Source organism: Nomascus leucogenys, chromosome 9 (genome assembly GCF_006542625.1).
Source record: "Nomascus leucogenys isolate Asia chromosome 9, Asia_NLE_v1, whole genome shotgun sequence".
NCBI lineage: Eukaryota > Metazoa > Chordata > Mammalia > Primates > Hylobatidae > Nomascus > Nomascus leucogenys.
The window spans coordinates 58,533,878-58,560,366 of record NC_044389.1 but is presented as its reverse complement, the minus strand read 5'-3'; the positions used below and the strand labels follow the sequence as shown (position 1 = coordinate 58,560,366).

Here is a 26,489-nt window from a genome sequence, read left to right as displayed (position 1 = left end):
GGAGGACCAGAGATAAATTAACTTTGAACATTTTGAATTTGAGAGGCTTTTGAGAGATCTTGGTAGAGTAGAAATGTACGATGCACAGCTAAAGCTTGTAAGACACATTCAACTGTAGCTAAGATCTGGAAGCTATCCATGCACAGTTAATGAAAACCAAAGATGGAGATAAAATCTCTTAAAAAGAAATTGAGGGCCAGGTGTGGTGGCTCACACCTGTAATCCCAGCACTTTGGGAGGCTGAGGTGGGCAGATCACCTGAGTTCAGGACTTTGAGACCAGCCTGATCAACATGGAGAAACCCCATCTCCATTAAAAATACAAAATTAGCCAGGCATGGTGGCACATGCCTGTAATCCCAGGTACTCGGGAGGCTGAGGCAGGAGAATCACTTGAACCCTGGAGGCGGAGGCTGCAGTGAGCCTAGATCGCACCATTGTACTCCAGCCTGAGCAACAAGAGCGAAACTCCATCTGAAAAAAAAAAAAAAAAAAAAAAAAAGGCTGGGCATGGTGGCTCACGCCTGTAATCCCAGCACTTTGGGAGGCCGAGGCAGGTGGATCACAAGATCAGGAGATCAAGACCATCCTGGATAACATGGTAAAACCCCGTCTCTACTAAAAATACAAAAAATTAGCCAGGCGTGGTGGCGGGTGCCTGTAAGAGGTCCCAGCTACTTGGGAGGCTGAGGCAGGAGAATGGCATGAACCTGGGAGGTGGAGCTTGCAGTGAGCTGAGATTGTGCCACTGCACTCCATCCTGGGTGACAGAGCGAGACTTTATCTCCAAAAAAAAAAAAAAAAAAAAAAAAAAAATTGAAAGAGCTAAAAATGGGCTAAATGATGCTTCTTTTTCTTTAAATTTATATTTATTTTTTTGAGACAAGGTCTCACTCTGCTGCCCAGGTTGGAGTACAGTGGTATGATCACGGCTCACTGCAGCCTTGACTTCCTGGGCTCAAGTGATCCTCCCACCTCAGCCTCCCGAGAAGCTAGGACCACAGGTATGTGACAACACACCCAGCTGATTTTTATTTTATTATTTATATTTTTTGTTTTATTGAGACAGAGTCTTGCTCTGTTGCCCAGGCTGAAGTACAGTTGCGTGATCTTGGTTAACTGTAATCTCCATCTCCTGGGTTCAAGTGATTTCTCCCGCCTCAGACTCCCAAGTAGCTGGGATTACAGGCATGCACCACCAGGCCTGGCTAATTTTTGTTATTTTTAGTAGAGACCAAGTTTCACCATTTGGTCAGGCTGGTCTCAAACTCCTGACCTCAAGTAATCCACCTGCCTCGGCTTCCCAAAGTGCTGGGATTACAGGCACAAGCCACTGTGCCTGGCCTAATTTTTATTTTTTATGTTGCCCAGACCAGTATCGAACTCCTGGGCTCAAGCAATCCTCCCACCTCAGCCTTCCAAGGTGCTGGGATTACAAGCTTGAGCCACCATACCTGGCAATCTTTCTCTTAAAACAGGCTCATATTTAACACTTAACTCTTATTACTGCAGTTTATTTCTCTTTAAAAAGCAAGTCTGAATACCAAAATATGTATATTATATGTAAATGAATATCTACTTGCCCAGTGTGTAAATGAATACCACTTGCCCAGTTCAAACTCAAAAATCTCAAGGCATTGAAGAGTTGCTTTATCCCATTTTTATGTCTGTTTTATGCTTAACACAGTGCTTGCACTCAGTGTCCAATAAATCTTCAGCGAAATGACATCTAAGTAAAAACTTAATAGCTTTAGTATGTCAACAACTTTTGGGGCCAGGCGCAGTGGCTCACACCTGTAATCCCAGCACTTTGGGAGGCCAAGGTGGCAGATCGCCTGAGCCCAGGAGTTCGATACCAGGATGGGCAACATGGCAAACCCCATCTCTACCAAAAAATACCAAAAAAAAAAAAAGCCATCTTTTGGAATAGTGATGCTGACTCTAAAACAAAAGTTCAAGAAAAATTAGGGAAAAAAATCATTAAACAGAGACTTACCGATCCGTTTGTAAAACATGAATAAGATGTTCCATAGCTTGTATGCCCACTTCCAAGCGATATTTCTGCACATAAAAAATACAAATGTTACTAAGGTAACTAATATCCAACTTAAGAAAATTAAAACATTTACAAAGTTACAAACCTTAGATAATGATTTGAGAGCACGAACGGCATTTCTTCGATCATCCAATAAAGTAGATGAAGCTACTCTGTCACAAAGCTTTTGAATCTGTCATGAAAAAATAAAATGGCATTAAAATAATAAAAAAAAGTGAAATTTTTGTCCCCCAAATTTATGCCATGTAATTAAAAAAAAAAATCAGCACATGGGATGTAACAGAAATGGTCTTTCAGAAATCTAACTATGCATTTAGGTAGTATTACAATCTCATTACGGAGATCAAATAGTTTTGCAGAGACTTAAAAAGTAGGAGGGGCTGAAAGAGAAGTCAAAATAAATCATATAAATTGAGGAATTAAAAGAAATAATTGGTAAAATCAGAGCTTTCTAATTAGGCCTATTATGACTGTTTGAACCAGGAAGGGAGTATAATCCAATACGGTTATGATAGAAGATAGTTATTTAAAATTTTTAAAATAGATAGGCGGGGGCGGTGGAATAGCCGGCGGGGGGGGCGGTGTCAGCTGAGATAGAAGTTCATTCTACAACGTGCCACTGGCTCACCTTGTAAATCCCAGGCCACCTTTGGGAGGCCGAGGTGGGCGGATCACGAGGTCAGGAGATCGAGACCACGGTGAAACCCCGTCTCTACTAAAAAAATACAAAAAATTAGCCGGGCGTGGTGGCGGGCGCCTGTAGTCCCAGCTACTCAGGAGGCTGAGGCAGGAGAATGGCGTGAACCCGGGAGGCGGAGCTTGCAGTGAGCCGAGATTGTGCCACTGCACTCCAGCCTGGGCGACAGAGCGAGACTCCGTCTCAAAAAAAAAAAAAAAAAAAAAAAAAAAAAAATTTTTAAATAGTAATTGTTTACATCATCTTTTCCCTAACATTTTCATCATATATCTGAACAAGAAAAGTCAAAACTTTATATCAAAACTTTTAAGTTTTGAGTGTGCCTCAAAATATACAAGGATGAAATGCTTCATTATAAAATAATTCATAGAAACCAAAAAAAAATTTTTTTTTTTTTTTGAGATGAAGTCTCGCTCTTGTCCCCCAGGCTGGAGTGCGACAGCGCGATCTCAGCTCACTGCAACCTCCGCCTCCTGGGTTCAAGTGATTCCACTGCCTCAGCCCCTCGCAAAAAGCTGGGATTACAGGCACCTGCCACCATGCCCAGCTAATTGTAGTATTTTTAGTAGAGACAGGGTTTCACCATATTGGCCAAGCTGGTCTAGAGCTCCTGACTTCAGGTGATCCACCCACCTCAGCCTCCCAAAGTGCTGGGATTACAGGCAGTGAGCCACTGTGCCTGGCCGAAACCAAAATTTAAACTGAATTTTAAAACGAATCTTGGCCGGGCGCAGTGGCTCATGCCTGTAATCCCAGCACTTTGGGAGGCCGAGGCGGGTGGATCACCTGAGATCAGGAGTTCAAGACCAGCCTGGCAAATATGGTGAAACCCTGTCTCTACTAAAAATATAAAAAATTAGCCGGGCATGGTGGCACGTGTCTGTAGTCCTAGCTATTTGGGAGGCTGAGGCAGAAGAATTGCTTGAACCTGGCAGGCGGAGGTTGCAGTGAGCCGAGATTGCACCACTGCACTCCAGCCTGAGTGACAGAGTGAGGCTCCATTTCAAATAATAAATAAATAAAAATAAATAAAATAAAATAATTTGTAGAAACCAAAATTTCAACTGAATTTTAAAACAAATCTTAGAACATTATTAATAATAGGAAAAAACAGATAACAACTTAACTATCCAACATGAGAAGAAAGCTAAACAATTGTAATACATTCTTTGATGGAACGTCATGTAGGTATTCAAAAGAATTAACTACTGATATGAAAATACCATGGTATAATAATGAGAGGAAAAAAAGCAAGTTATAAAACTAAATTTAAATTACGGATTCAGTAAAGCAAAAGTACCAAACTGTGCCTATAAAATTACATTAAAAAAGAATTTGGAAACCTAAAACTATAAAACTTCTAGAAGAAAGCATACGAGAAAATCCTCGTGACCTTTATTTAGGCAAAGACTTCTCAGGTGCCACATTCATAAAAGAAAAATGTAGAATGGGCATGGTGGCTCACACCTGTAATCTCAGCACTTTGGGAGGCCGAGGTGGGTGGATCACAAAGTCAAGAGATGGGGACCATCCTGGCCAACATGGTGAAACCCTGTCTCTACTAAAAATACAAAAATTAGCTGGGTGAGGTGGCGTGCACCTGTAGTCCCCAGCTACTCAGGAAGCTGAGGCAGGAGAACCGCTTGAACCTGGGAGGCAGAGGTTGCAGTGAGCTAAGATCGCACCACTACACTCCAGCCTGTTGACAGAGTGAGACCCTGTCTCAAAAATAAATAAATAAATAAAAATTAAGAAAAGAAAAACATAATAAATTACATTTCATCACTTCTGCTTTTTTTTTTTTTTTTTTTAAATGGGGTCTTGCTCCATCTCCTAGGTTAGAGTACAGTGGTGTAGCCTCAACCTCCTGTCCTCAAGCAATCCTCCCACCTCAGCCTCTCGAGTAGCTGGGCCCACAGGCACACAACCACAACTACATCTGGCTAATTTTCTTGTAATTTTTAGAAACAGGGTCTAACTATGTTGCTCAGTCTGCTCTCAAACTCCTGGGCTCAAGCGATTCTTCCACGTTGGCCTCCCAAAGTGCTGGGATTACAGGTGTGAGTCACCACAACCAACCCCACTTCTGCTGTTCAAAGGACACTATGAAGAGACTGAAAAGGTAAACCACAGACTGGGTGAAAATATTTGGAAAACATCTGATAAAGAACATAGTTTAGGCTGGGCATGGTGGCTCACGCCTGTAATCCTAGCACTTTGGGAGGCTGAGGCGGGCGGACCACGAGGTCAAGAGATCGAGACCATCGTGGCTAACATAATGAAACCTCATCTCTACTAAAAATACAAAAAAAATTAGCTGGGCTTGGTGGCGGGTGCCTGCAGTCCCAGCTACTCAGGAGGCTGAGGCAGGAGAATGGCGGGAACTCGGAGGTGGAGCTTGCAGTGAGCCGAGATTGCGCCACTGCACTCCAGCCTGGGCGACAGTACAAGACTCCATCTCGGGAGAAAAAAAATAAAAAAAAGAACATAGTTTAAAAAACACTTGGGTCCTTTCTAGCTTGTCCAATTAGTATTTTAACTTTTGTTTTTTCAAGACTATCACAAAAAAGCAAGTATTTTAACTTACTAAAGAATGTACTTTAGGCCAGGAGTTTGAGACCAGCCTGGGCAACATAGTGAGACCATGTCTCTACAAAAAATAAAATTAGCTAGGTATGATGGTGTGAGCCTGTAGTCATGGCTACTCAGCAGGCTAAGGCAGGTGGATCACTTGAACTGAGAAGTTAGAGGTTGCAGCGAGCTATGATCACGCCACTGCACTCCAGCCTGAGCAACAGAGTGAGACCTTGTTTCTCCATAAAAAAAAAAAAAAAAAGAAAGTATAAGTTTATTACATTCTTTAAAGATTCTGTACGTTAAGATTTTGGCAACGCAAGTGTTTGCACCCTACGTATCTGAATTAATGGTGTTCAATATATATAGCGTTTCCCAAATTATGTTTTGCAGACTTCTAGTGTCCCAGAAGATATTAATAGATTCCCTACGGTCACAGAACAAGTGGGAAACACGAGGTTATACGAAATTAACTCGGTTTGTGCACTGCATGATTTCTAAGAGTCTTTACAACTGCTGATTTGCATTTCTTCATACAGCAGATATAGCAGGATAACCAAGCCTAGCTTTACATTCTTACTTTATTCATTCTAACTGTTCACATTTAAAAATCATTCATGGAAATGATACAATTTTCTCTTTATTAAATAACTGGTTGACACTTTTCCTAATATATACATATATATATACATAAACATATATATATGTGTATATATATATATTTTACCACTTAGAAAAACTACTTAGTTATCTCTTAAAAACATGAACCTCATTACTCTCAGCTCAAAGAATTTATTGGGTCAAAATAGTTTTCCAAAGCAAGACTGCAATTGCCTTTACTTAGGACTTGTACATCTTTTGCTCATTTTTTTAAGGTAGCTTATAGTTGATACTATGAATGGGAAATTCTTTTCCAGGCGTTCTCTGCTTCTTCTTAGTCTTAGGCCCCAAGCACTGGTTCTAGATCTGGGATTCTTATCTACCTTGAGGTACTTAGTCCCCGTACCACACAGGGCTTGAATCTAGCCTCAACCTTACCTTTGGCTGGTGTATAAAGGTACTTGTCTCAAAATATAAATATCCACGTCTGGATGCTCTTCAATCATTACTTGCTAAACTCAGAAATATAACAACTGTTCAATGTTGGTAGAGAAACTTAGCTTTAGAAATACTGGAGGACGGCCGGGCATGGTGGCTCATGCCTGTAATCCCAGCACTTTGGGAGGCTGAGAGGGGTGGATTGCCTGAGCTCAAGAGTTCAAGACCAGTGTAGGCAATGTGGCAAAACCCCGTCCCTACTAAACTACAACAAATTAGCCAGGCATGGTCGTGCATGCCTGTAGTCTCAGCTATTCAGAAGGCCGAGGCACAAGAATTGCTTGAGCCTGGGAGGCGGAGGTTGCAGTGAGCCAAAATAACACCACTGCACTCCAGCCTGTAAAAAAAAAAAAAAAAAAAAAAAAAAAATACCAGCTGGGCACAGTGCCTCACGCCTGTAATCCCAACACTTTGGGAGGCCGAAGGGGGCGCATCACCTGAGGTCAGGAGTTCGAGACCAGCCTCAACACAGAGAAACCCCCGTCTCTACTAAAAATACAAAATTAGCGGGGCGTGGTGATACATGCCTGTAATCCCAGCTGCTCAGGAGGCTGAGGCAGGAGAATTGCTTGAATCCGGCAGGGGGAGGTTGCGGTGAGCCAAGATCGTGCCATTGCAGTCCAGCCTGGGCAACAAGAGCGAAATTCTGTCTCAAAAAAAAAAAAAAAAAAAAAAAAAAAAGGCCAGGCGCAGTGGCTCAGCACTCTGGGAGGCTGAGGTGGGTGGATCAGGAGGTCAGGAGATCGAGACCATCTTGGATAACACGGTGAAGCCCTATCTCTACTAAAAAAAAAAAATACAAAAAATTAGCCGGGTGTGGTGGTGGACACCTGTAATCCCAGCTACTCGGGAGGCTGAGGCAGGAGAATGGCATGAACCCAGGAGGCAGAGCTTGCAGTGAGCCAAGATCGTGCCACTGCACTCCAGCCTGGGCCACAGAGTGAGACTCCATCTCAAAAAAAAAGAGTCAAAGGTGAATATAAGAACAACTTATGGCTGAGAATGGCAGCTCAAACTTGTAATCCCAACACTTTGGGATACTGAAGTGGGAGGAATGCTTGAGGCTACGAACTCAAGCCCAGCCTGGGCAACATAGTGAGATCCCATCTCTACAGAAAATAAAAAAATTAAGTGGGCGTGGTGGTATGTTTGAAGTCCTAGCTACTCCAGAGGCTGAGGTGGGAGGACTGCTTGAGCAGTTTGAGGCTACAGTGAGCCGTGACTGTGGATGCGTCACTGTACTTCAGCTTGGATGACAGAGCAAGACCCTGTCTTATAATAATAATTTTAAAAAGAACAACTTATTTACCTAGCACCATTAGACTGAGCTCTTTCAGATACCTCTGTCAAGCACCAAAATGGCCTTTTCATTTTAGTGATTTCTGATGGTAATCTAAAATTAGTTACATGCTTCTCTGTCTTCATAAACAAAGAAGAATGTAATTATGAGCTTTCTTAGCATATAAACCTAAATCCTCCCCTATATGATATAGAGGATGTCTTAGATATTAAATGAAATAATACATATAAAAGGCTTTATATAATACCTGGCACCTATGAATCTTCAATAAATGTTAGCAAATTTTATTATTACCAAGCTTATGACTTCTTTGTATTTTTCTTCCTTATATTATTCTTCTATCCTGTCAGGCTTTTGGCTATCATTTCCATCATATATACCTCTAATGGACCATTCAAATATTGCAGATTTAAATTTGCTACTGAGCGAGGTACTAAATAATTAAGTTCAATATTAATATGTCTATACCCCAAAATTACTCAAGCTTGAAATCAAGATTGAGAACACGGACTATGCAACTTATACTTTTGCTACCTTGAGGTCTTATTACCTCCTAACAATATTCTAGATGGTTGAAGTTTCTGAAAAAGTGATCTCTCTATAAGATAGCGTTATGTTTGCTATTTACAGACAACTGAAGCCAAATGAAAGGAAAACATATTACTTATGTTCCAAACCCTACAAAGACCTAGTCATGTTTTAGTCTATACACAAGTCTGTATTTTTCTGTTGATATTTACCAAACAAAAATTCTGTACAAAAGTACGCTTAGTTTCTATTCAGAAATTGTAGATCTCAAAACTATTACTCCATTTATTTCCTACTTGAAAAATCAACTCAGTGCAGTATAATTGTGCCACATTGTCCATTCTATCCTTCTTCCTTTCAGTTACTAGATGTCTCCGTGCTTTAGCTGGGCACATGGCTGTCCACCTATATGCTATTTTCAGGCCTTCCTTGCAGCTAGGCGTGGACAGAAACTATAATACATTCTGGCCAATGAGTTGTATCTTTAAGTTCACGTCCCTAAAGGAAGCTATTTGTTCTTCATTCTCTTTCTCCTTCCCCTGGCCTAGAACTTAGGCTGGTGGTTATTAGGCGCCTTTAACAATTCAAACTACAGCAAGAGGGAGGGGACAGGAAGATGGCAGAATAAGATAAAAAGCAGCACCTGGTCCCCTGGATCACCTGAGGAACAGAACTACATACTGTAGGGATTATCTACTAGCTTGGACTTTTATTAGACAAAGACATAAATTTTTATCTTGGTTAGATTTCTGTTTCCTGGCCTGTGTTACAGCAGCTGAAACAATGCCCAAACTAATAAACTGTTTTTTTTTTTGAGACAGAGTCTCACTCTGTCGCCTAGGCTGGAGTGCAGTGGTACAATTTCAGCTCACTGCAACCTCTGCCTCCTGGGTTCAAGCGATTCTCTCACCTCAGCCTCCTGAGTAGCTGGGATTACAAACATGTGCCACTACGCCTGGCTAATTTTTGTATTTTAGTAGAAACGGGGTTTCACCCTGTTGGCCAGGCTGCTCTTGAACTCCTGACCTCAAGTGATCCACCAACCTCAGCCTCCCAAAGTGCTGGAATTACAAGTGTGAGCCACTGCACCCGGCTACAAACTAATAAACTCTTTATAAAGAATAAATGAAGGCTCAGAAACATAGCAGTGCACCCCGAAATACACTACCAGTTTGAGAGCAGAGTCTAGATCCTAACTGAGCTACAGATGTCTCACTCCAAAGTCCATACTCTTTCTCCTATGTAGAGAAATACGAGTCAGAGTATCTGTTGCAAACTACAGGGACAGCAAGAATTTTTTTTTAGTAACTAAAGGAACATAGTAATACAGTCCCTGTGAATAGCTCCATTTGCACAACTGTCTACTAAACACCCTGACAAGCCTTTGACTAAACTGCGCAGCCAGGGCAGTTCCTTGTTCTAAGGAAATGAAAGCCTCAATTTGGGAAAGTTATAATCAGAAGCTACTAACTGAAAAATATCAGTACTCTATATATATATAAAAAAGAAAGATTGCAAGAATTAATATACTCACTTTTAAGAATTAAACTAGCTAAGATAATAAGGACAAGGTGGAGTGGGGAGATTAAAGATAGAATAGTGCAGCTCATTACTATAACAGATAAAATAAGGTCAAAGAAGGCATTAATGTGATGGCAGTGGGCAAAGATTTGAAGGGATAAGGGAGAAGGTAAGGGAATAACGGAAAGATCTGAATTTAAGAGGCTTGAGGTCCTAAAAAATAAGACATCTGGAACAGTCACTATTTGGAATTCAACTTCTAGAAATTTGTTTTAGAGCAATATATGCACATGTACAGCCACAAGTACAGTAACAATCACTGCAGCAATAGAAAATGAAACACATCAGAAGTATCTTAATGTCCATTCATGGGGGCCTTTCACTTTTCATTTTATACACTTACACAGCATTTCTTTAAACAAGCATGTATTCAGATATTACTTTTATAATAAAAAAAAAAGGGTAGGGGCTGGGCACGGTGGCTTACGCCTCTAATCCCAGCACTTTGGGAGGCCAAGGCAGGCAGATCACCTGAGGTCAGGAGTTCGAGACCAGCCTGCCCAAAATGGTGAAACCTCGTCTCTATTAAAAATACAAAAACGAGCCAGGCGTGGTGGTGGGTGCCTGTAATCTCAGCTACTCGGGAGTCTGAGGCACGAGAATTGCTTGAACCTGAGAGGCGGAGGTTGCAGTGAGCCAAGATCGCACCACTGCACTCTGGCCTGGGCGACAGAGTGAGACTCTGTCTCAAAATAATTATTATAGAATCAAAAAACAGCAGTGAATAAGCCGGCTGAAGTCTGATATCATGAATGAGCACCCATCCTTCTGTATCTCAGTATATACTCTGGGGTTTAGGAAAGTTAAAGGTCAAAGGAATAATATAGTCTGAAGAATTTAGTGTGGTAACCCTGAGGTTGGTAATCCATTCTTTGTTCAACAAATACTAGAGTGCTGCCACACTTATGGTGGGGGTCCAAGATCAGTGCAACCTGAAGCAGTGGTTTACGATAAACTAACTTCAGAAATAGAGACTAAGCATTTAGAAACCTCTATAGACAATGGATACCTTTATGGCTGTTGGATCTAATAAAAAAAAAGAAAAACAGGGGCCAGGCACGGTGGCTCACGCCTGTAATCCCAGCACTTTGGGAGGCCACGGCGGGCGGATCACGAGGTCAGGAGATCCAGACTATCCTGGCTAACATGGTGAAACCCCGTCTCTACTAAAAATACAAAAAATTAGCCGGCCGTGGTGGTGGGTGCCTGTAGTCCCAGCTACTCGGGAGGCTGAGGCAGGAGAACGGCGTGAACCCAGGAGGCAGAGCTTGCAGTGAGCCGAGATCGCGCCACTGCACTCCAGCCTGGGCGACAGAGCGAGACTCCGTCTCAAAAAAAAAGGCTTGTATGTGATGTCATTTTTTCTAGTAATTGATTTTTACTGTATTTTATAACAAAATGTATTTACTGGCCTATGACAAAATTTCAAAAACAAAACTAAAAAATCAACTGGTCCTTCACTACAGACAGTCTGGGAAACACCGTTCAAGTACTTAACATTTTGCAAGGCACTGGTCTATGCTGGGGAAATAGCAGAGAACCAGTACAGAAGGTACCTATTCTAATGAAACTATAATGGCAAAGAGAATATATTAAAAACAAGTACGACAAACACAGAAAGTGAGGGAAGTGAGACCGTGACTGAGTGAAGGTGCTACTTTGGACAGCATAGCCAGGCAGAGGGGCCTTAGCTAAACACAATTTTGGAAACAGATAGAAGTATGAGTAAGGGTAACAAGAATGAAGCAAAAAGAAGAGTAGGAAAACCGACTCAATGAGTATGTTACCATCAGAAGGAAAAACAATTTAATTGTATAGTTAAAAGATATGCTTATTCGGCCAGGCATGGTGGCTCATGCCTGTAATCCCAGCACTTTGGGAGGCCCACACAGGTGGATCACGAGGTCAGGAAATCGTGACCATCCTGGCTAACATGGTGAAACCCCGTCTCCACTAAAAATAAAAGAAAATTAGCCAGGCATGGTGGTGGGTGCCTGTAGTCCCAGCTACTCGGGAGGCTGAGGCAAGAGAATGGTGTGAACCCGGGAGGTGGAGCCTGCAGTGAGCCGAGATCGTGCCACTGCACTCCAGCCTGGGCAACTGAGTGAGACTCCGTCTCAAAAAAAAAAAAAAAAAAAAAAAAGATATGCTTATTCACTTTCCCAGATGGGATCCTGAAGTAGGCTTTGTTGCTGGAACCTCATTCTCTTAGAAACCGACCAAAGAAGCCAATTAGTAGTTTCAAGTGAAATTCATAAACTCACTGGTCATCTGAAGTCACAAACTCTTATCTTAGTTCTCAACACTCTCATCTACATGATGGGAAAGTTGGGAAGGATGTAAAACATTTAGATATCAGATTTTAATGTCATCTAGCACCTTATCAATTAACTCTTTGCTGCTATTAGTGATCAAAAGAGGGAGTTACAACACAGAAGAAATTAATCCACTCTATTTTCATGAAAAAGTCAGAAATGTTTGCCCCTAGGCCTTTTAACAAAGTATTTCTTATTTCAGCATACTACCAAGGCACACATTTCAACCATTCTGTACTCGAAACAAGTAACTTTTCCAAAATGTCACCATCTGAATAATACATATGTAAATATAGTCAAGATACGTAAGATTACAGAATAGAAAAGTATTAATAAGAAACAAATGCTTCAGCCTATTTGTTTGAAACAAATCTCCAATACCTACTGTTAAAAATTTTTAAAGACGCATGCCCTACATAACAACATTCAAGTCAACAATGGATTACTGCACAGATGTCCCATAAGATGATAATGGAAATGCAAAATTCCTATCACCTGCCGATGTCCTAGCCTTAGCACAACACATTACTCATGTGTTTGTGGTGATGCTGGTGTAAACAAACCCACTGCACTGCCAGGCTTATGAAAGTATGGCACAGACAATTGTGTACAGTACATAATACTTGATAACTAACAAATGACTGTGTTACTTGTTTATGTATTTACTATATTATACTTTTGATGGTTAGAGTGTACTTCTACTCACAAAAAATAAAAGTTAACTGTAAAACAGCCTCAGGCAGGTCCTTCAAGAAGTATTACAGAAGAAGGCATTATTATTAGAGGAGTTGACAGCTCTACTGCATGTTACTGCCCCTGAAGACCTTCCAGTGGAACAAGAGATGAGGGTAGAAGACAGTGATATCGATGACCCTGCCCCGTGTAGGCCTAGGCTAACAGGTGTTTGTGTCTTAGTTTTTAACAAAAAAGCAGCCGGGCGTAGTGGCTCATGCCTATAATCCCAGCACTTTGGGAGGCCAAATCACCTGAGGTCAGGAGTTCAAGACCAGCCTGGCCAAAATGGTGAAACCCCATCTCTCAAAAATGGAAAAATTAGCCAGGCACAATGGCAGGTGCCTGTAATCCCAGCTACTACAGAGGCTGAGGCGGGAGAATTACTTGAACTCGGGAGGCGGAGGTTGCAGTGAGCCGATATTCTGCCATTGCACTTCAGCTTGGCTGACAGAGCGAGACTGTCTCAAAAAAAAAAATAAGTTTACAAAGTAAAAATTTTAAAATAGGAAAAAGCTTATAGAAGGATATAGAAGAAAAATATCGTACAATGTGTTTTAAACTAAGCATTATTACAGAAAGCTTTAAAAAAAGTTTAAAACTTTATGAAGTTAAAAAGTTATAGTAAACTAAGGTTAATTAATTACTGAAGAAAATTTTTTAAAATGAATTTAGTGTAGCCTTAACTGTATAGTGTTTATAAAGTGTACTTTATATAATGTCCTTGGTCTTCACATTCATTCACCACTCACTCACTTGACTCATCCAGAGCAACTTCTGGTCCTGCAAGCTCTATTCATGGTTAAGTGACCTATATAGGCATACTACTTACTATCTTTTATGCCACATTTTATTGTAGATGCATAGATACACAAATATTTACCATTATATTATAATTGCCTACAGTATTCATTACAGTAACACGCTGTACAGGTTTATGGCCCGGGAGCAATAGGCTACACCATACAGCCTAGGTGAGTAGTAGGCTATACTATCCAGGTTTGCTTTAAGTACACTCTAGGATGTTTGCACAACAAAACTGCCTAATGATGCATTTCTCAGATTTTAGCGCCGACACTGAGCTACCAAGAACTATCACAGTTACAGATTTTTATAAAGAAACTCATTTGTGTAAATATATATATATTGGTAAATACAAAAGACAACACTGTAGAAGGATGTACACCACACTTTATTAGAGATTACTTCGAGTAATGCGAAGTAAGATTGTGAAGGAAGAAAGAGGCAATTTTAGACTACATACTGATTTGGATTATTTACAGCAAGCAAATTTCCATTATTGCTTCAATAAATAAAGAGAAAAAAATTAAAGAAATTTCCATATTAGATCTTGCTTTTATTACCTACTCTAAAATACCACCTGATTGACTCACTATTCATCTGCTTTATGAATACAACTATTTGTTGCTATTTGCAGTAGCTATGTTTTATAAAGTTACCATGAACACTGAATTAGTGAATACTAAACCACTGCTCCAAGGCCAGGGCAGTAGTTCATGTCTGTAATCTCAGAGTTCTGGGAGGCCGAAGAGGAGGATTGCTTGAGGCCAGGAATTTGTGATCAGCCTGGGCAACACAGCTAGATCTTGTCTTTATAAGAAATTTAAAAATTAACCAGGCATGGTGGCAAGTGCCTGTAGTCCTAGCTACTCAGGAGGCAGAGGCAGAAGGATCGCTTGAGCCCAGTAGTTTGAGACTGCAGTGAGCCATAGTCATACCACTGAACTCCAGACTGGGTAACACAGTGAGACCCCATCTCTAAAAACAAAACCCATTGCTCCTGGAGAACATACAGGGTTAGTTTCCTGCAAGCCTCTGATCACATTTTCATCAACTGATCAATATAAAACCTTTTATGTGTATTTCTGTTTAAAGACACCCTTTTTAAATTTTTTAGAGATGAGGGGTCATTATGTTGCCCAGGCTGATCTTGAACTAGTGAGCTCAAGTGGTCCTCCTGCCTCTGTCTTCCAAAGTGCTAGGATTACAGGTGTGAGCTACTGCATGTGGCCAAAGACATCTTATTTAATATACATCCTTGACCATTAATATTGATCTCATGGCCAACAACACTATAACACATGCCTCAATGATGCTTACCTAATATACATATCATCTCTGTAGGGAACATCACAGCCGTCTTGTGCTTAAGAACACCAGACAACACTACACAGGGTCTATATTTAATAGGGAAATCCCAAACAAAACAATACAAAGATGAGGCTGGGCGTGGTGGCTCACGTCTGTAATCCCAGCACTTTGGGAAGCTGAGGTGGGTGGATCACTTGAGGTCAGGAGTTCAAGGGCAGCCTGGCCAACATGGTGAAACCTCGTCTCTACTAAAAATACAAAAATTAGCCGAGTGTGGTGGAGCATGACTGTAAACCCAGCTACTCAGGAGGCTAAGGCAGGAGAATCACTTAAACTAGGGAGGCGGAGGCAGAGGTTGCAGTGAGCCAAGACCACACCACTGCACTCCACCCTGGGGACAAGTCAGACTCTGTTTCAAAAAAAAAAAAGAAAAAAGAAAAAGAAAAAACACAAAACTGCAAAAAGCATAACACTAAATAGACCATGAAAGGACACATTTACAGCATGAGAACTGAAACAAGAAGGCAAAGCATCACCTTCTTTGACCTCAGTTGGAGATGTGTATGTTGGGAGAATCAAATTTTTCACTGCTGTACCATCTACAAATAACCATAAAGTGCTCAAAGTACTGATTTGTGTGATACAAATATATTTTAGTGAGTAGGTGAATTTGCAAATAAGAAATTGACAAATAATGAGGATGGACTGTCCCTTAAATATAATCTTTTTAAGTAAAATTCATTATCTGCAAAATGGAAAGATAAAGTAGAATAACTCTAAGGTTACTTAATGCTCAAAATTTACACCACTTTAAAAAAACTTGGCTGGGCACAGTGGCCCACGCCTGTAATCTCAGCACTTTGGGAGGCTGAGGCAGGTGGATCATGAGGTCAGGAGTTCGAGACCAGCCTGGCGAACCTGGTGAAACCTTGTCTCTACTAAAGATACAAAAAATTAGCTGGGCATGGTGGCGGGCACCTGTAATCCCAGCTACTTGGGAGGCTGAGGCAGGAGAATCGCTCGAACCCAGGAGGTGGAGGCTGTGGTGAGCCCAGTTTGCGTCATTGCACTCCAGCCTGGGCAACAGGGTGAGACTCCAAAAAAATAAACCAAACAAAACAAACAAACAAAAACAACACTTGGCCAGTCAGGTCTGGCAGAACTTAAAGGAAAATAAAAAATAAAATAAATAATATATATATATATATATATATATATATAGAATATATATATATATAGAGTATATATATATATATATACTTGGCCTGGCACAGTGGCTCTCGCCTGTAATCCCAACACTTTGGGGAGCTAAGTCAGGAAGATTGCTTGAGCCCAGGAGTTCAAGAACAGCCCAGGAGTTCAAGAACATGGCGAGACCCCTATCTCCATTAAAAATTTTTAAAAATTAGCCAAGCATTGTGTTGTATGCCTGTGGTCACAGCTACTCAGGAGGCTGACGTGGGAGGATCACTTAAAGCCAGGAGGTTGAAGCCACTGTAACCCATGTTTATGCCACTGCACTCCAACCTGCAAGACAGAGTGAGATCCTGTCTCAAAACAAACAAACAAAAAAACTTAATTTTTTTTTTGAGACGAAGTCTCACTCTGTCGTACAGGCTGGAGTGCAATGGAGTGATCTCGGCTCACTGCAACCTCCGCCTCCCAGGTTCCAGCAATCCTCCTGCCTCAGCCTCCCAAGTAGCTGAGCTTACATGCATGTGCCACCATGCCCAGCTAATTTTTATATTATTAGTAGAGATGGGGTTTTACCATGTTGGCCAGGCTGGTCTTGAACTCCTGACCTCGGGTGATCCACCGGCTTTGGCCTCCCAAAGCGCTGGGATTACAGGCATGACCTACTGTGCCCAGCCCCCAACTTAATATTATAGAATTTTTAAAAATAATAGTGTATTAGCCAGGCACAATGACTCATACCTGCAATCCCAGCACTCTGGGAGGCCAAGGCAGGCAGATCACGAGGTCAGGAGTTCGAGACCAGCCTGGCCAACATGGTGAAACTCTGTCTCTACTAAAAATACAAAAATAAAAAATTGGCTGGGTGTGGTGGCACATGCCCGTGATCCCAGCTACTCAGGAGGCTGAGGCAGGAGAATCGCTTGAACCTGGGAGGCGGAGGTTGCAGTGAGCCGAGATCACGCGACTGCACTCCAGCCTCGGTGACAGAGCAAGATTCCGACTCAAAATAACAATAATAATAATAATAGTGTATTATATTTACTATATTATTTGAAAAATCTATTTGACTCATACAGCATTTAAAATAAATTTTAAGCCAGCATTTAAAAATCCAGATTTCTATGTTTTCTTCACTGTTCTTTTTTTAGAGCCAGGATCTTCTTGCTCTGCTGTACAGGCTGGAGTGCAGTGGCACTATTCATAGCTCACTACATCCTTGAACTCCTGGGCTCAAGCAATTTTCCCACCTCAGCCTAACAAGTAGCTGGGACTACACGCATGCAACACAGAGCTCAGCTTCAAATGTATATCTTTTCTCGGAAAACATCAGCCTGACAGCTAATGGTAGTTAACACTCTTATTTTGTACAATTTAAGAAGCCATCAATTTTAAGACCCCCATCTTTTTAATGAATCACGAAGAAAAAAGAAATACCCCCAATTATAATTACAAGATGTATCCTGATTTCAAAGAGGCTTAAATGCTATTGTGCATCTCAGAATTGGTAAAATGTGGTATCTATGCCAATTACTACGTGCTAACTCTGTCCTAACGTGTTTTACATTTTGAAATTCATTTAATCCTCACAAAAACAGTAAGACAGCCACTATTACTATTTATATTTTAGAGATGAGGAAACAGAGGCACAGTGGTTAAGTAACTTGTCCACATTTATAAAGTAAGTAGTGGGACAGCATTCAGCCAAGTAGTTTGAGTGCTTTCCCACTACATTAAATTGGTTCTCTGGGCCAACATTTCATGAGGCAACAACTGGCTGGATTTGAGCACTAGCCACATCCTCAAATTAGGATATGCAGGCTCCAGTATCATCCCAAACCTATGCCTTCTCTATGACCTGACCAGCTACATTGAAGCTCCCCAACTGGACTTTGAATTTGTGACCCTTGTGTTAAACAACAGAATACTATATATTAACAAAAAAAGTGAAAAAGAAACATATGTGAGTACAATTTAGCCCACTGTTTTATTTAGAAGGACCAGAAAGGAATGACAGTAGAAAAAAGAGACAGAAGTTTGACTAATCTACATTATGCTAACTAGGTATTAGGTGCTCTGAGAAACATAATAATGAATAAGACATGGATTCTCTTATCAAGAAGCTTTTACAGTCTATTAGAAGAGACTATAGTGTAATTAACAAAAGTAGCTGAAAATCTGGTATTTTAAAGTACCTCTGTATGTTTTAACATGGAAAGATCTCCAAACACATCAATGAAAAAGGAAAGCTGGCCGGGCGCAGTGGCCCACGCCTGTAGTCCCAGCACTTTGGCAGGCCAAGGTGGGTGGATCACATGAGGTCAGGAGTTCGAGACCAGCCTGGCCAACATGGTGAAACCCCATCTCTACTAAAAATACAAAAATTAGCCAGGCCTGTAATCCCAGCTACTCGGGAGGCAGAGGCAGAGAACTGCGTGAACCCAGGAGGCGGAGGTGAGCTGAGAACCCAGTGAGCTGAAATCGCGCCAGCCTGGGCGACAGAATGAGACTTTGTCTCAAAAAAAAAAGTAAGCTGCCGGGCGCGGTGGCTCACACTTGTAATCCCAGCACTTTGGGAGGCCGAGGCGGGCGGATCACGAGGTCAGGAGATCGAGACCACGGTGAAACCCCGTCTCTACTAAAAATACAAAAAATTAGCCGGGCATGGTGGCGGGCGCCTGTAGTCCCAGCTACTCAGAGAGGCTGAGGCAGGAGAATGGCGTGAACCCGGGAGGCGGAGCTTGCAGTGAGCCGAAATTGTGCCACTGCACTCCAGCCTGGGCAACAGAGCGAGACTCCGTCTCAAAAAAAAAAAAAAAAAAAGTAAGCTGTAGAACACAATAAACAGTATACCATTTATGTAAACAAGAATAAATATGCTAATACAAATATATATTTCTGTATTACACAGAGGCATGATTACATATAAAGGTCTGGAAGGATTTATGTCAAACTAGTAATAGTGGTTATGTCTGGAAAGAGAACTGAAATTGGAGACAGGAGTAAAGAGAACTTAAACTACTCATTTTGTCTGCCATTTTGTAAAATCAAAAAATGATAACTGCTACATGATGTTCACAATTTCACTTACCAAGTGAAACATGAAAAGGACAAATAATCCATTTAACAACTGGTAAATCGGGCATAATCAGAACTATAGTCTAACAACCGGTCAATTAAAAAAAAAACATTTTTTGCTAGCCAATAGGGCTATTTATTTATATTCATTGCTACACAAAGATGACCAAAAAAGACACAATGGGAATAGGAGTGACTAGGAAAGAAAAAATTGAGATGAGGAATGTGAAAATGAAAAACTACTGGCTGGGTGCAGGGGCTCATGGCTGCAATTCCAGCACTTTGAGAGGATCACTTGAGTCCAGGAATTCAAGACCAGCCTGGGCAACATAGCAAGACCCTGTCTCTACAAGAAAATTAAAAATCAGCCAAGTGTGGTGCCTTGTACCTGTAGTCCCAGCTACTTAGGAGGCTGAGGTGGGAAGGTTGCTTGAGTATAGGAGGTTGAGGCTGAAGTGAGCTGTGATCACCACTGCACTCTAGCCTGTTCAACAGAGTGAGACCCTGTTTCCAAAAAAAACCAAAAACTATCAGAAGATTAAAAAGAAGAAGACAGCATAGAACTAGGATGGTGAAGCTACACTTAAAATTTAAAGGAAGAAATCCTAATCGGAGCAATCAGGCAAGAGAAGGAATTGGCATCCGAATAGGAAAAAATGACAAATTATCTTTTTGCTGATAATATGATTCTAAACCTAGAAAACCCAACAGGTTCCACTAAAAGGCACCTAGAGCTGATAAACGACTTCAGTCATGTTTCAGGATACAAAATCAATGTACAAAAATCAGTAGCATTTCTATACATCAATAATGTTCAAGCTGAGAGCCAAATCAAGAATGCAATCCCATTTACCCTAGACAGACAGACAGACACACACACACTCACACACACACACCCCAAAACCTTGGAATACATCTAACCAAGGAGGTCTCTACAAAGAGAACTATAAAACATTGCTGAAAGAAATAATAGGTGATACAAACCACTGGAAAAACATCCCATGCTCATGGATCAAAGAATCAATATTGTTAAAATGGGGTCAGGCACGGTGGCTCATGTCTGTAATCCCAGCACTTTGGGAGGCTGAGGCGGGTGGATCACTTGAGGTAAGGAGTTTGAAACCAGCCTGGCCAACATGGTGAAACCCCGTTTCTACTAAAAATACAAAAATTAGCTGGGCGTGGTAGTGGGCGCCTGTAATCTCAGCTACTTAGGAGGCTGAGGCAGGAGTATCACTTGAACCCGGGAGGCAGAGGTTGCAGTGAGCTGAGATCGCGCACTGCACCCCAGCCTGGGCAACAGAGCAAGGCTCCGATTCAAAAATAAAAAAAAAAAAATACTGCCCAAAGCAATCTACAGATTCAACACTATTCCTATCAAACTACGAATGTCATTTTTCACAGAATTAGAACAAACTATTCTAAAACTCATATGGAACCAAAAGAGCCTGAACAGCCAAAGCAATCCTAAGCAAGAACAAAGCTGGAAAAATCACACTATCTCACTTCAAACTATACTACAAAGCTATGCTAATCAAAACAGCATATTACAGACACAGAGCAATGGAACAGGATAGAGAACCCAAAACTAAAGCCACCCACCTACAACCATCTGATCTTTGACAAAATTGACAATAACAAGCAATGGAGAAAGGACTACCTATCCAATAAATGGTGCTGGGATAACCGGATCGCCTTATGCAGAAGACTGAAACTGGGCCCTTACCTTTCACCATATACAAAAATTAATTCAAGATGGATTAAAGACATAAATATAAGACCTAAAACTATAAAAGGCGAGAAGAGGCTGGGCATGGTGGCTTACCCAGCACTTTGGGAGGTTAAGGTGGGAGGATCATGAGGTCAGGAGATCGGGACCATCCTGGCCAACATGGTGAAACCCTGTCCCTACTAAAAATACAAAAATGATCTGGGCGTGGTGGTGTGCATCTGTAGTCCCAGCTACTTGGGAGGCTGAGGCAGGAGAATCGCTTGAATCCGGGAGGCAGAGGTTGCAGTGAGCCAAGATCGCACCGTTGTACTCACTCCAGCCTGGGTGACAGCGCCAGACTCCTACTCAAAAAAATAATAATAATCCTAAAAGAAAACCTAGGAGATATCATTCTGGACACTGGCCTTGACAAATAACTCATGACTAAGTGCCCAAAAGCAATTGTAACAAAAACAAAAATTGACAAGTGGGACCTAATTATACTAAAGCGCTTCTGCACAGCAAAAGAAACTATCAACAGAGTAAACAGACAACTTATAGCCTGGGAGAAAACATCTGCAAACCATGCATCCAACAAAGGTCTAATATTCAGAATCTGTAAGGAACTTAATTCAACAGGCAAAACCCAAAAACTCTGTTAAAAAATGGGCAAAGGACATGAACAGACACTTCACCAAAGATGACATATACATAGGCAAGAAATATATGGAAAAATGTTCCACACCACTAATCATCTGAGAAATGCAAGTCAAAACCACAATGAGATACCATCTCCCACCAGTCAGAATGACTATTATTAAAAAGACAAAACAAACAAACAAACAAAAAGCAGATGTTGGACAGGTTGTAGAGAAAAGAGAATGCTATATACTGTTGGTGGGAATGTAATTTTAGTTCAGTCACTGTAGAGGGCAGTTGGGAGATTTCTCAAAGAACTTAGAACTACCATTTGACCCAGCAGTCCCACAACTGCATTTTTTCAACAAATATTTGTCATGCAGCTAATACAGACTTAATTTTATTTATTTTTTTTAATTATTTTTTTTGAGACGGAGTCTCATTCTGTCTCCCAGGCTGGACTGCAGTGGCGCGATCTCGGCTCACTGCAACCTCTGCCTCCTGGGTTCAAGCTGTTCTCCTGCCTCAGCCTCCCAAGCAGCTGGGACTACAGGTGCCCGCCACCACACTCGGCTAATTTTTGTATTTTTAGTAGAGACGGGGTTTCACCATATTGGCCAGGCTGGTCTCAAACTCCTGACCTTGTAATGTGCCTGCCTCGGTCTCCCAAAGTGCTAAGATTATAGGCGTGAGCCACTGCACCTGGCCCTACAGACATAATTTTATGATATAACCTTACCGTCATGAAGCTTAAAACATTCCTAAAACAGAACTCCCCCAATTATGACTTTTCTTTTTTTAGATGGAGCCTCGCTCTGTCGCCAGGCTGGAGTGCAGTGGCATGATCTCGGCTCACTGCAACCTACAACTCCCTGGTTCAAGCGATTCTCCTGCCTCAGCTTCCCGAGTAGCTGGTATTACAGGCACAGGTGCCACCATGCCCAGCTAATTTTTGTATTTTTAGTAAAGACAGGGTTTCACCATGTTGGCCAAGATGGTCTCGATCTCCTGACCTCGTGATCTGTCCGCCTCAGCCTCCCAAAATGCTGGGATTACAGGCTTGAGCCACCGCGTCCAGTAACTATGACTATTTATTGTAAGACTAAAATAATTCATGCTAATAGTCATTTCAATTATAATGTTTTTAATGAAATAAAGGAAAATAAAAATAAATCATTCCATCAAAAAGCCATATGCACTTGCAAGTTCACTGGAGCACTATTCACAACTGCAAAGATGTGGAGTCAACCTAGGTGTTCATCAATAGTGGACTGGATAAAGAAAATGCAGTACATATATACCCTGGAATACTATGTCGCCATGAAAAAGAACAAAATCATGCCCTTTGCAGCAACATACATGCAGCTGGTAGCCATTATCCTAAGCGAATTAATACAGGTACAGAAAACGAAATACTGCATTTCCTCACTTACAAGTGGGAGCTAAACAATGAGTAAGCATGGACCTAAAGATGGGAGCAGTCAACACTGGGGACAACAACAGGGGGAAGGTGGGAGAGGGGGCGAAAGTCAAGAAACTACCCATCACATACCATCCTCACTACCTGGGTGATAGTTATACATCAAACCTTAGCAACAGGCAATTTACCCATGTAACAACCTGCACATGTAACCGTCTAAAACTTTAAAGTTAGGGGAAAAAAGTATTGTTTAGAGAAATGTTTATTTTCATAAATAAACATATTTACTTATGAGACAATACTAATGTATGTTTAATCATTTATAAAAATACAAAAGCAAAAAAATTAAAGGACACTAGCATAATACAGCTTGCAGTATTTTTTCACAATTCTTTAAGTATTCAGTAACTACTTAACTAACAAGAACAAATAAAGAACAGGAATGGCAATTAAAATGCTAACTCTAACCAATCAATCATTTATCCAACAAATATTTGTCAAGCACCTAATACTGATTTAATTTTATGATATAATCTTACCTTGATGAAGTTTAAAACATAGTTGTACCTTCCTAAAACAGAATTTCCCTAACTATGATGATTTACTATAAGACAAATAATTCATGCTAATAGTCAATTCACTTATGTTTTAAATGAAATAAAAATATTATTGTTTTAGATTACAAAAGAGTCATTTTTTCTTTTTTTGAGACGGAGTCTCACTCCAATGCCCAGGCTAAAGTGCAGTGGTGCGATCCTGGCTCACTGTAACCTCCACCTCCTGGGTTCAAGTGATTCTCCTGCCTCAGCCTGCCTACTAGCTGGGATTACAGGAACCTGCCACCGTGTCCAGCTAATTTTTGTATTTTTAGCAGAGACAAGGTTTCTTCATGTTGGCCAGGCTGGTCTCAAACTCCTGACCTCAGGTGATCCACCCGCCTCAGCCTACCAAAGTGCTGGGATTACAGGCATGAGACACCACGCCTGGCCCAGAAATTTGTTTTAAATTTAACTCTGTTACTGAGAAGACTTTATTAAAAAAGCAAAAGCAAATCTTATCTTCATATGACCTAAATTATTATAATCTATAAAAAGAGATGTGGGAACACTAAAAAATCAAACACAAGTCTCTTTGTAGACAAAGCCAATGAATCCATTTCCATTATAATTACCTTAAGTCAGACAAGTAATATACTGCTTCATTTATTCTCCATGCTCTCTCCCATAAATGCACTATGCTTTTCAAAAGGACATCCTTTTAAGCAAGGGGTCATAATGAAACATGTCTACCAAACAACCTATCACAAATGCTAACATCTCAAAATCTAACATCACAAAAGTTTTCCTGTAATCCCAGCACTTTGGGAAGCTGACAGGAGGACTGTTTGAGGCCAGGAATTCAAGACCAGCCTGGGCAACATATTGTGGGCCTGTCTCTTAAAAAAAAAAGAGTTTTCAAATTAATGGTGAATAACTTTTGACACAAAAAATGTTTATGGCACTTCCACCTGAGGTATAAAAATAATAAGCATAACTTTACTATACCTACAACAGACAAAAAGCAGAGTACAAAGCAGTAATATTAATAAATAATAAAAGGTAAATACATAAAAAGAAAGAGGAACAGTATTTGCTGTCAACAAATGTATATAAGGAATTCTAATATTCTTTCCTAATCAGACTCAAGAGTAATGTTTTTAATGAAATAAAGGAAAATAAAGAAAAAGGCATCAGAATTATATATCCTCTTGGACAATTTTTCCCTAAGTATGCTTCTCAAAATAATAAACAAAGTTCCCTAGAGGAAAAAAAAAGGTCTGGTCAGATAAATTTGGCAAACACAGCTTACTTTTTATCTACATTTAAAAAATATCTGAAACCATAACACAGTGCCTGCTTACAAAACCTTGCATAAATATTAGAGGTTTTTTCTTTGTTTTTGGTCATTGCACACACTTCTTTGCTGACAAAATTCTTTTTTCATGGACATCTATTCAAATTTTTTTAAGCATACCTGATAATGCTAGGGCATGTAAAATTTAAATGATTCTAGCTTTTAAATCAACCCTACATAATCTACATAATTAACCTTCCAAAAAGCCATGTAGTATTCAATAGGCCCTATTTAAAAAGAGTGCTTGGATATAGAAGTGACCAAAACACAAATCATTATTACAGTTCTCTCCGACATTGTTATTGCAAAACAGGCCAAGAGAGAAAACACATTCCAGTTATGACATTGACCTGGTTATTAATGTAGAATACATCAACCCAAATAGGAATTTCAGACTACACATTTATAGTAACATGGCATAAAATGTGCTTGACTAAACGAAAACTATGTCTAAATTTAAGTCCACACTCTTTAATAATAATTTTTATTAAAAGAAAATATGGCTGTGTTTATACTGTTAGCCCTTTTGCTTTCTGAGACAGCTGATGAAAGTTTGATCCAGAAAGAGACCCCGTAACAATGTTCTAATTCTGTATACTTTTTCTGAACATTAGCAACTTTCATGTCTCGGGGTCCAACTTGAGAACAGAAAATGCCTCTATGATTCATCATCAAATGTAGTTAACACTTGCTTGGAATTTTCAAGAAACTAGCTTTATAAAAGGTACAAGTTGGGGGCCGGGTGCAGTGGCTCACGCCTGTAATCCTAGCACTTTGAGAGGCCAAGGCGGGCAGATTGCCTGAGCTCAAGAGTTCAAGACTAGCCTGGGCATCACAGTGAAACCCCGTCTCTACTAAAATACAAAAAAATTAGCCAGGCATGGTGGCGTGCGCCTGTAGTCCCAGCTGCTTGGGAGACTGAGCCAGGAGAACTGCTTGAACCCAGGAGGCAGATGCTGCAGTGAGCTGAGACTATGTCACCGCACTCCAGCCTGGGTGACAGAGCGAGACTTCGTCCCCCGCCCCCCCCACCCAAAAAAAAGGTGCTAGATGGAAGGCAGATATAAAACTAAGCACACGTAAGCATTCAAAAGCATGAAGTCTCTGGTGGTCTAGTGGTTAGGGAAAAAAAGCAAACTAAAAAACAAAAGCATGAGTAGGATTTGTACTATAATAATGTGCACCCAGCAAACTGTGTCAAGGCTAAAGAGGCTTCGATCACCAGAAATCAGTGTCAAGTAAAAAAGAGGAATGAAATTTAAAAGTACACGACTCTGGGGCCAGGCGCAGGGGCTCACGCCTGTAATCCCAGCACTTTGGGAGGCCAAGGCAGGCGGATCACGAAGTCAGGAGATCGAGACCATCCTGGTTAACACGGTGAAACCCCGTCTCTACTAAAAATACAAACATTAGCCAGCGCGGTGGTGGGCGCCTGTAGTCCCAGCTACTCGGGAGGCTGAGGCAGGAGAATGGCGTGAACCTGGGAGGTGGAGCTTGTAGTGAGCCGAGATCGTGCCATCTGCACTCCAGCCTGGGCGACAGAGCGAGACTCCATCTCAAAA

General features: G+C 41.0%; 1 protein-coding gene across 1 annotated transcript in view; it reads right to left on the bottom strand.

The window, feature by feature from the left end:
• USO1 (USO1 vesicle transport factor) overlaps positions 1-26,489 on the bottom strand; it is a 94,561-nt gene that overhangs the window by 63,806 nt on the left and 4,266 nt on the right. The window contains exons 2-3 of the mRNA XM_030818995.1: positions 2,141-2,227; positions 1,996-2,060 (exon numbers count right to left, since the gene is read on the bottom strand). Coding sequence (XP_030674855.1) covers positions 1,996-2,060; positions 2,141-2,227 — 152 coding nt within the window. The remainder of the gene's footprint in view (positions 1-1,995; positions 2,061-2,140; positions 2,228-26,489) is intronic.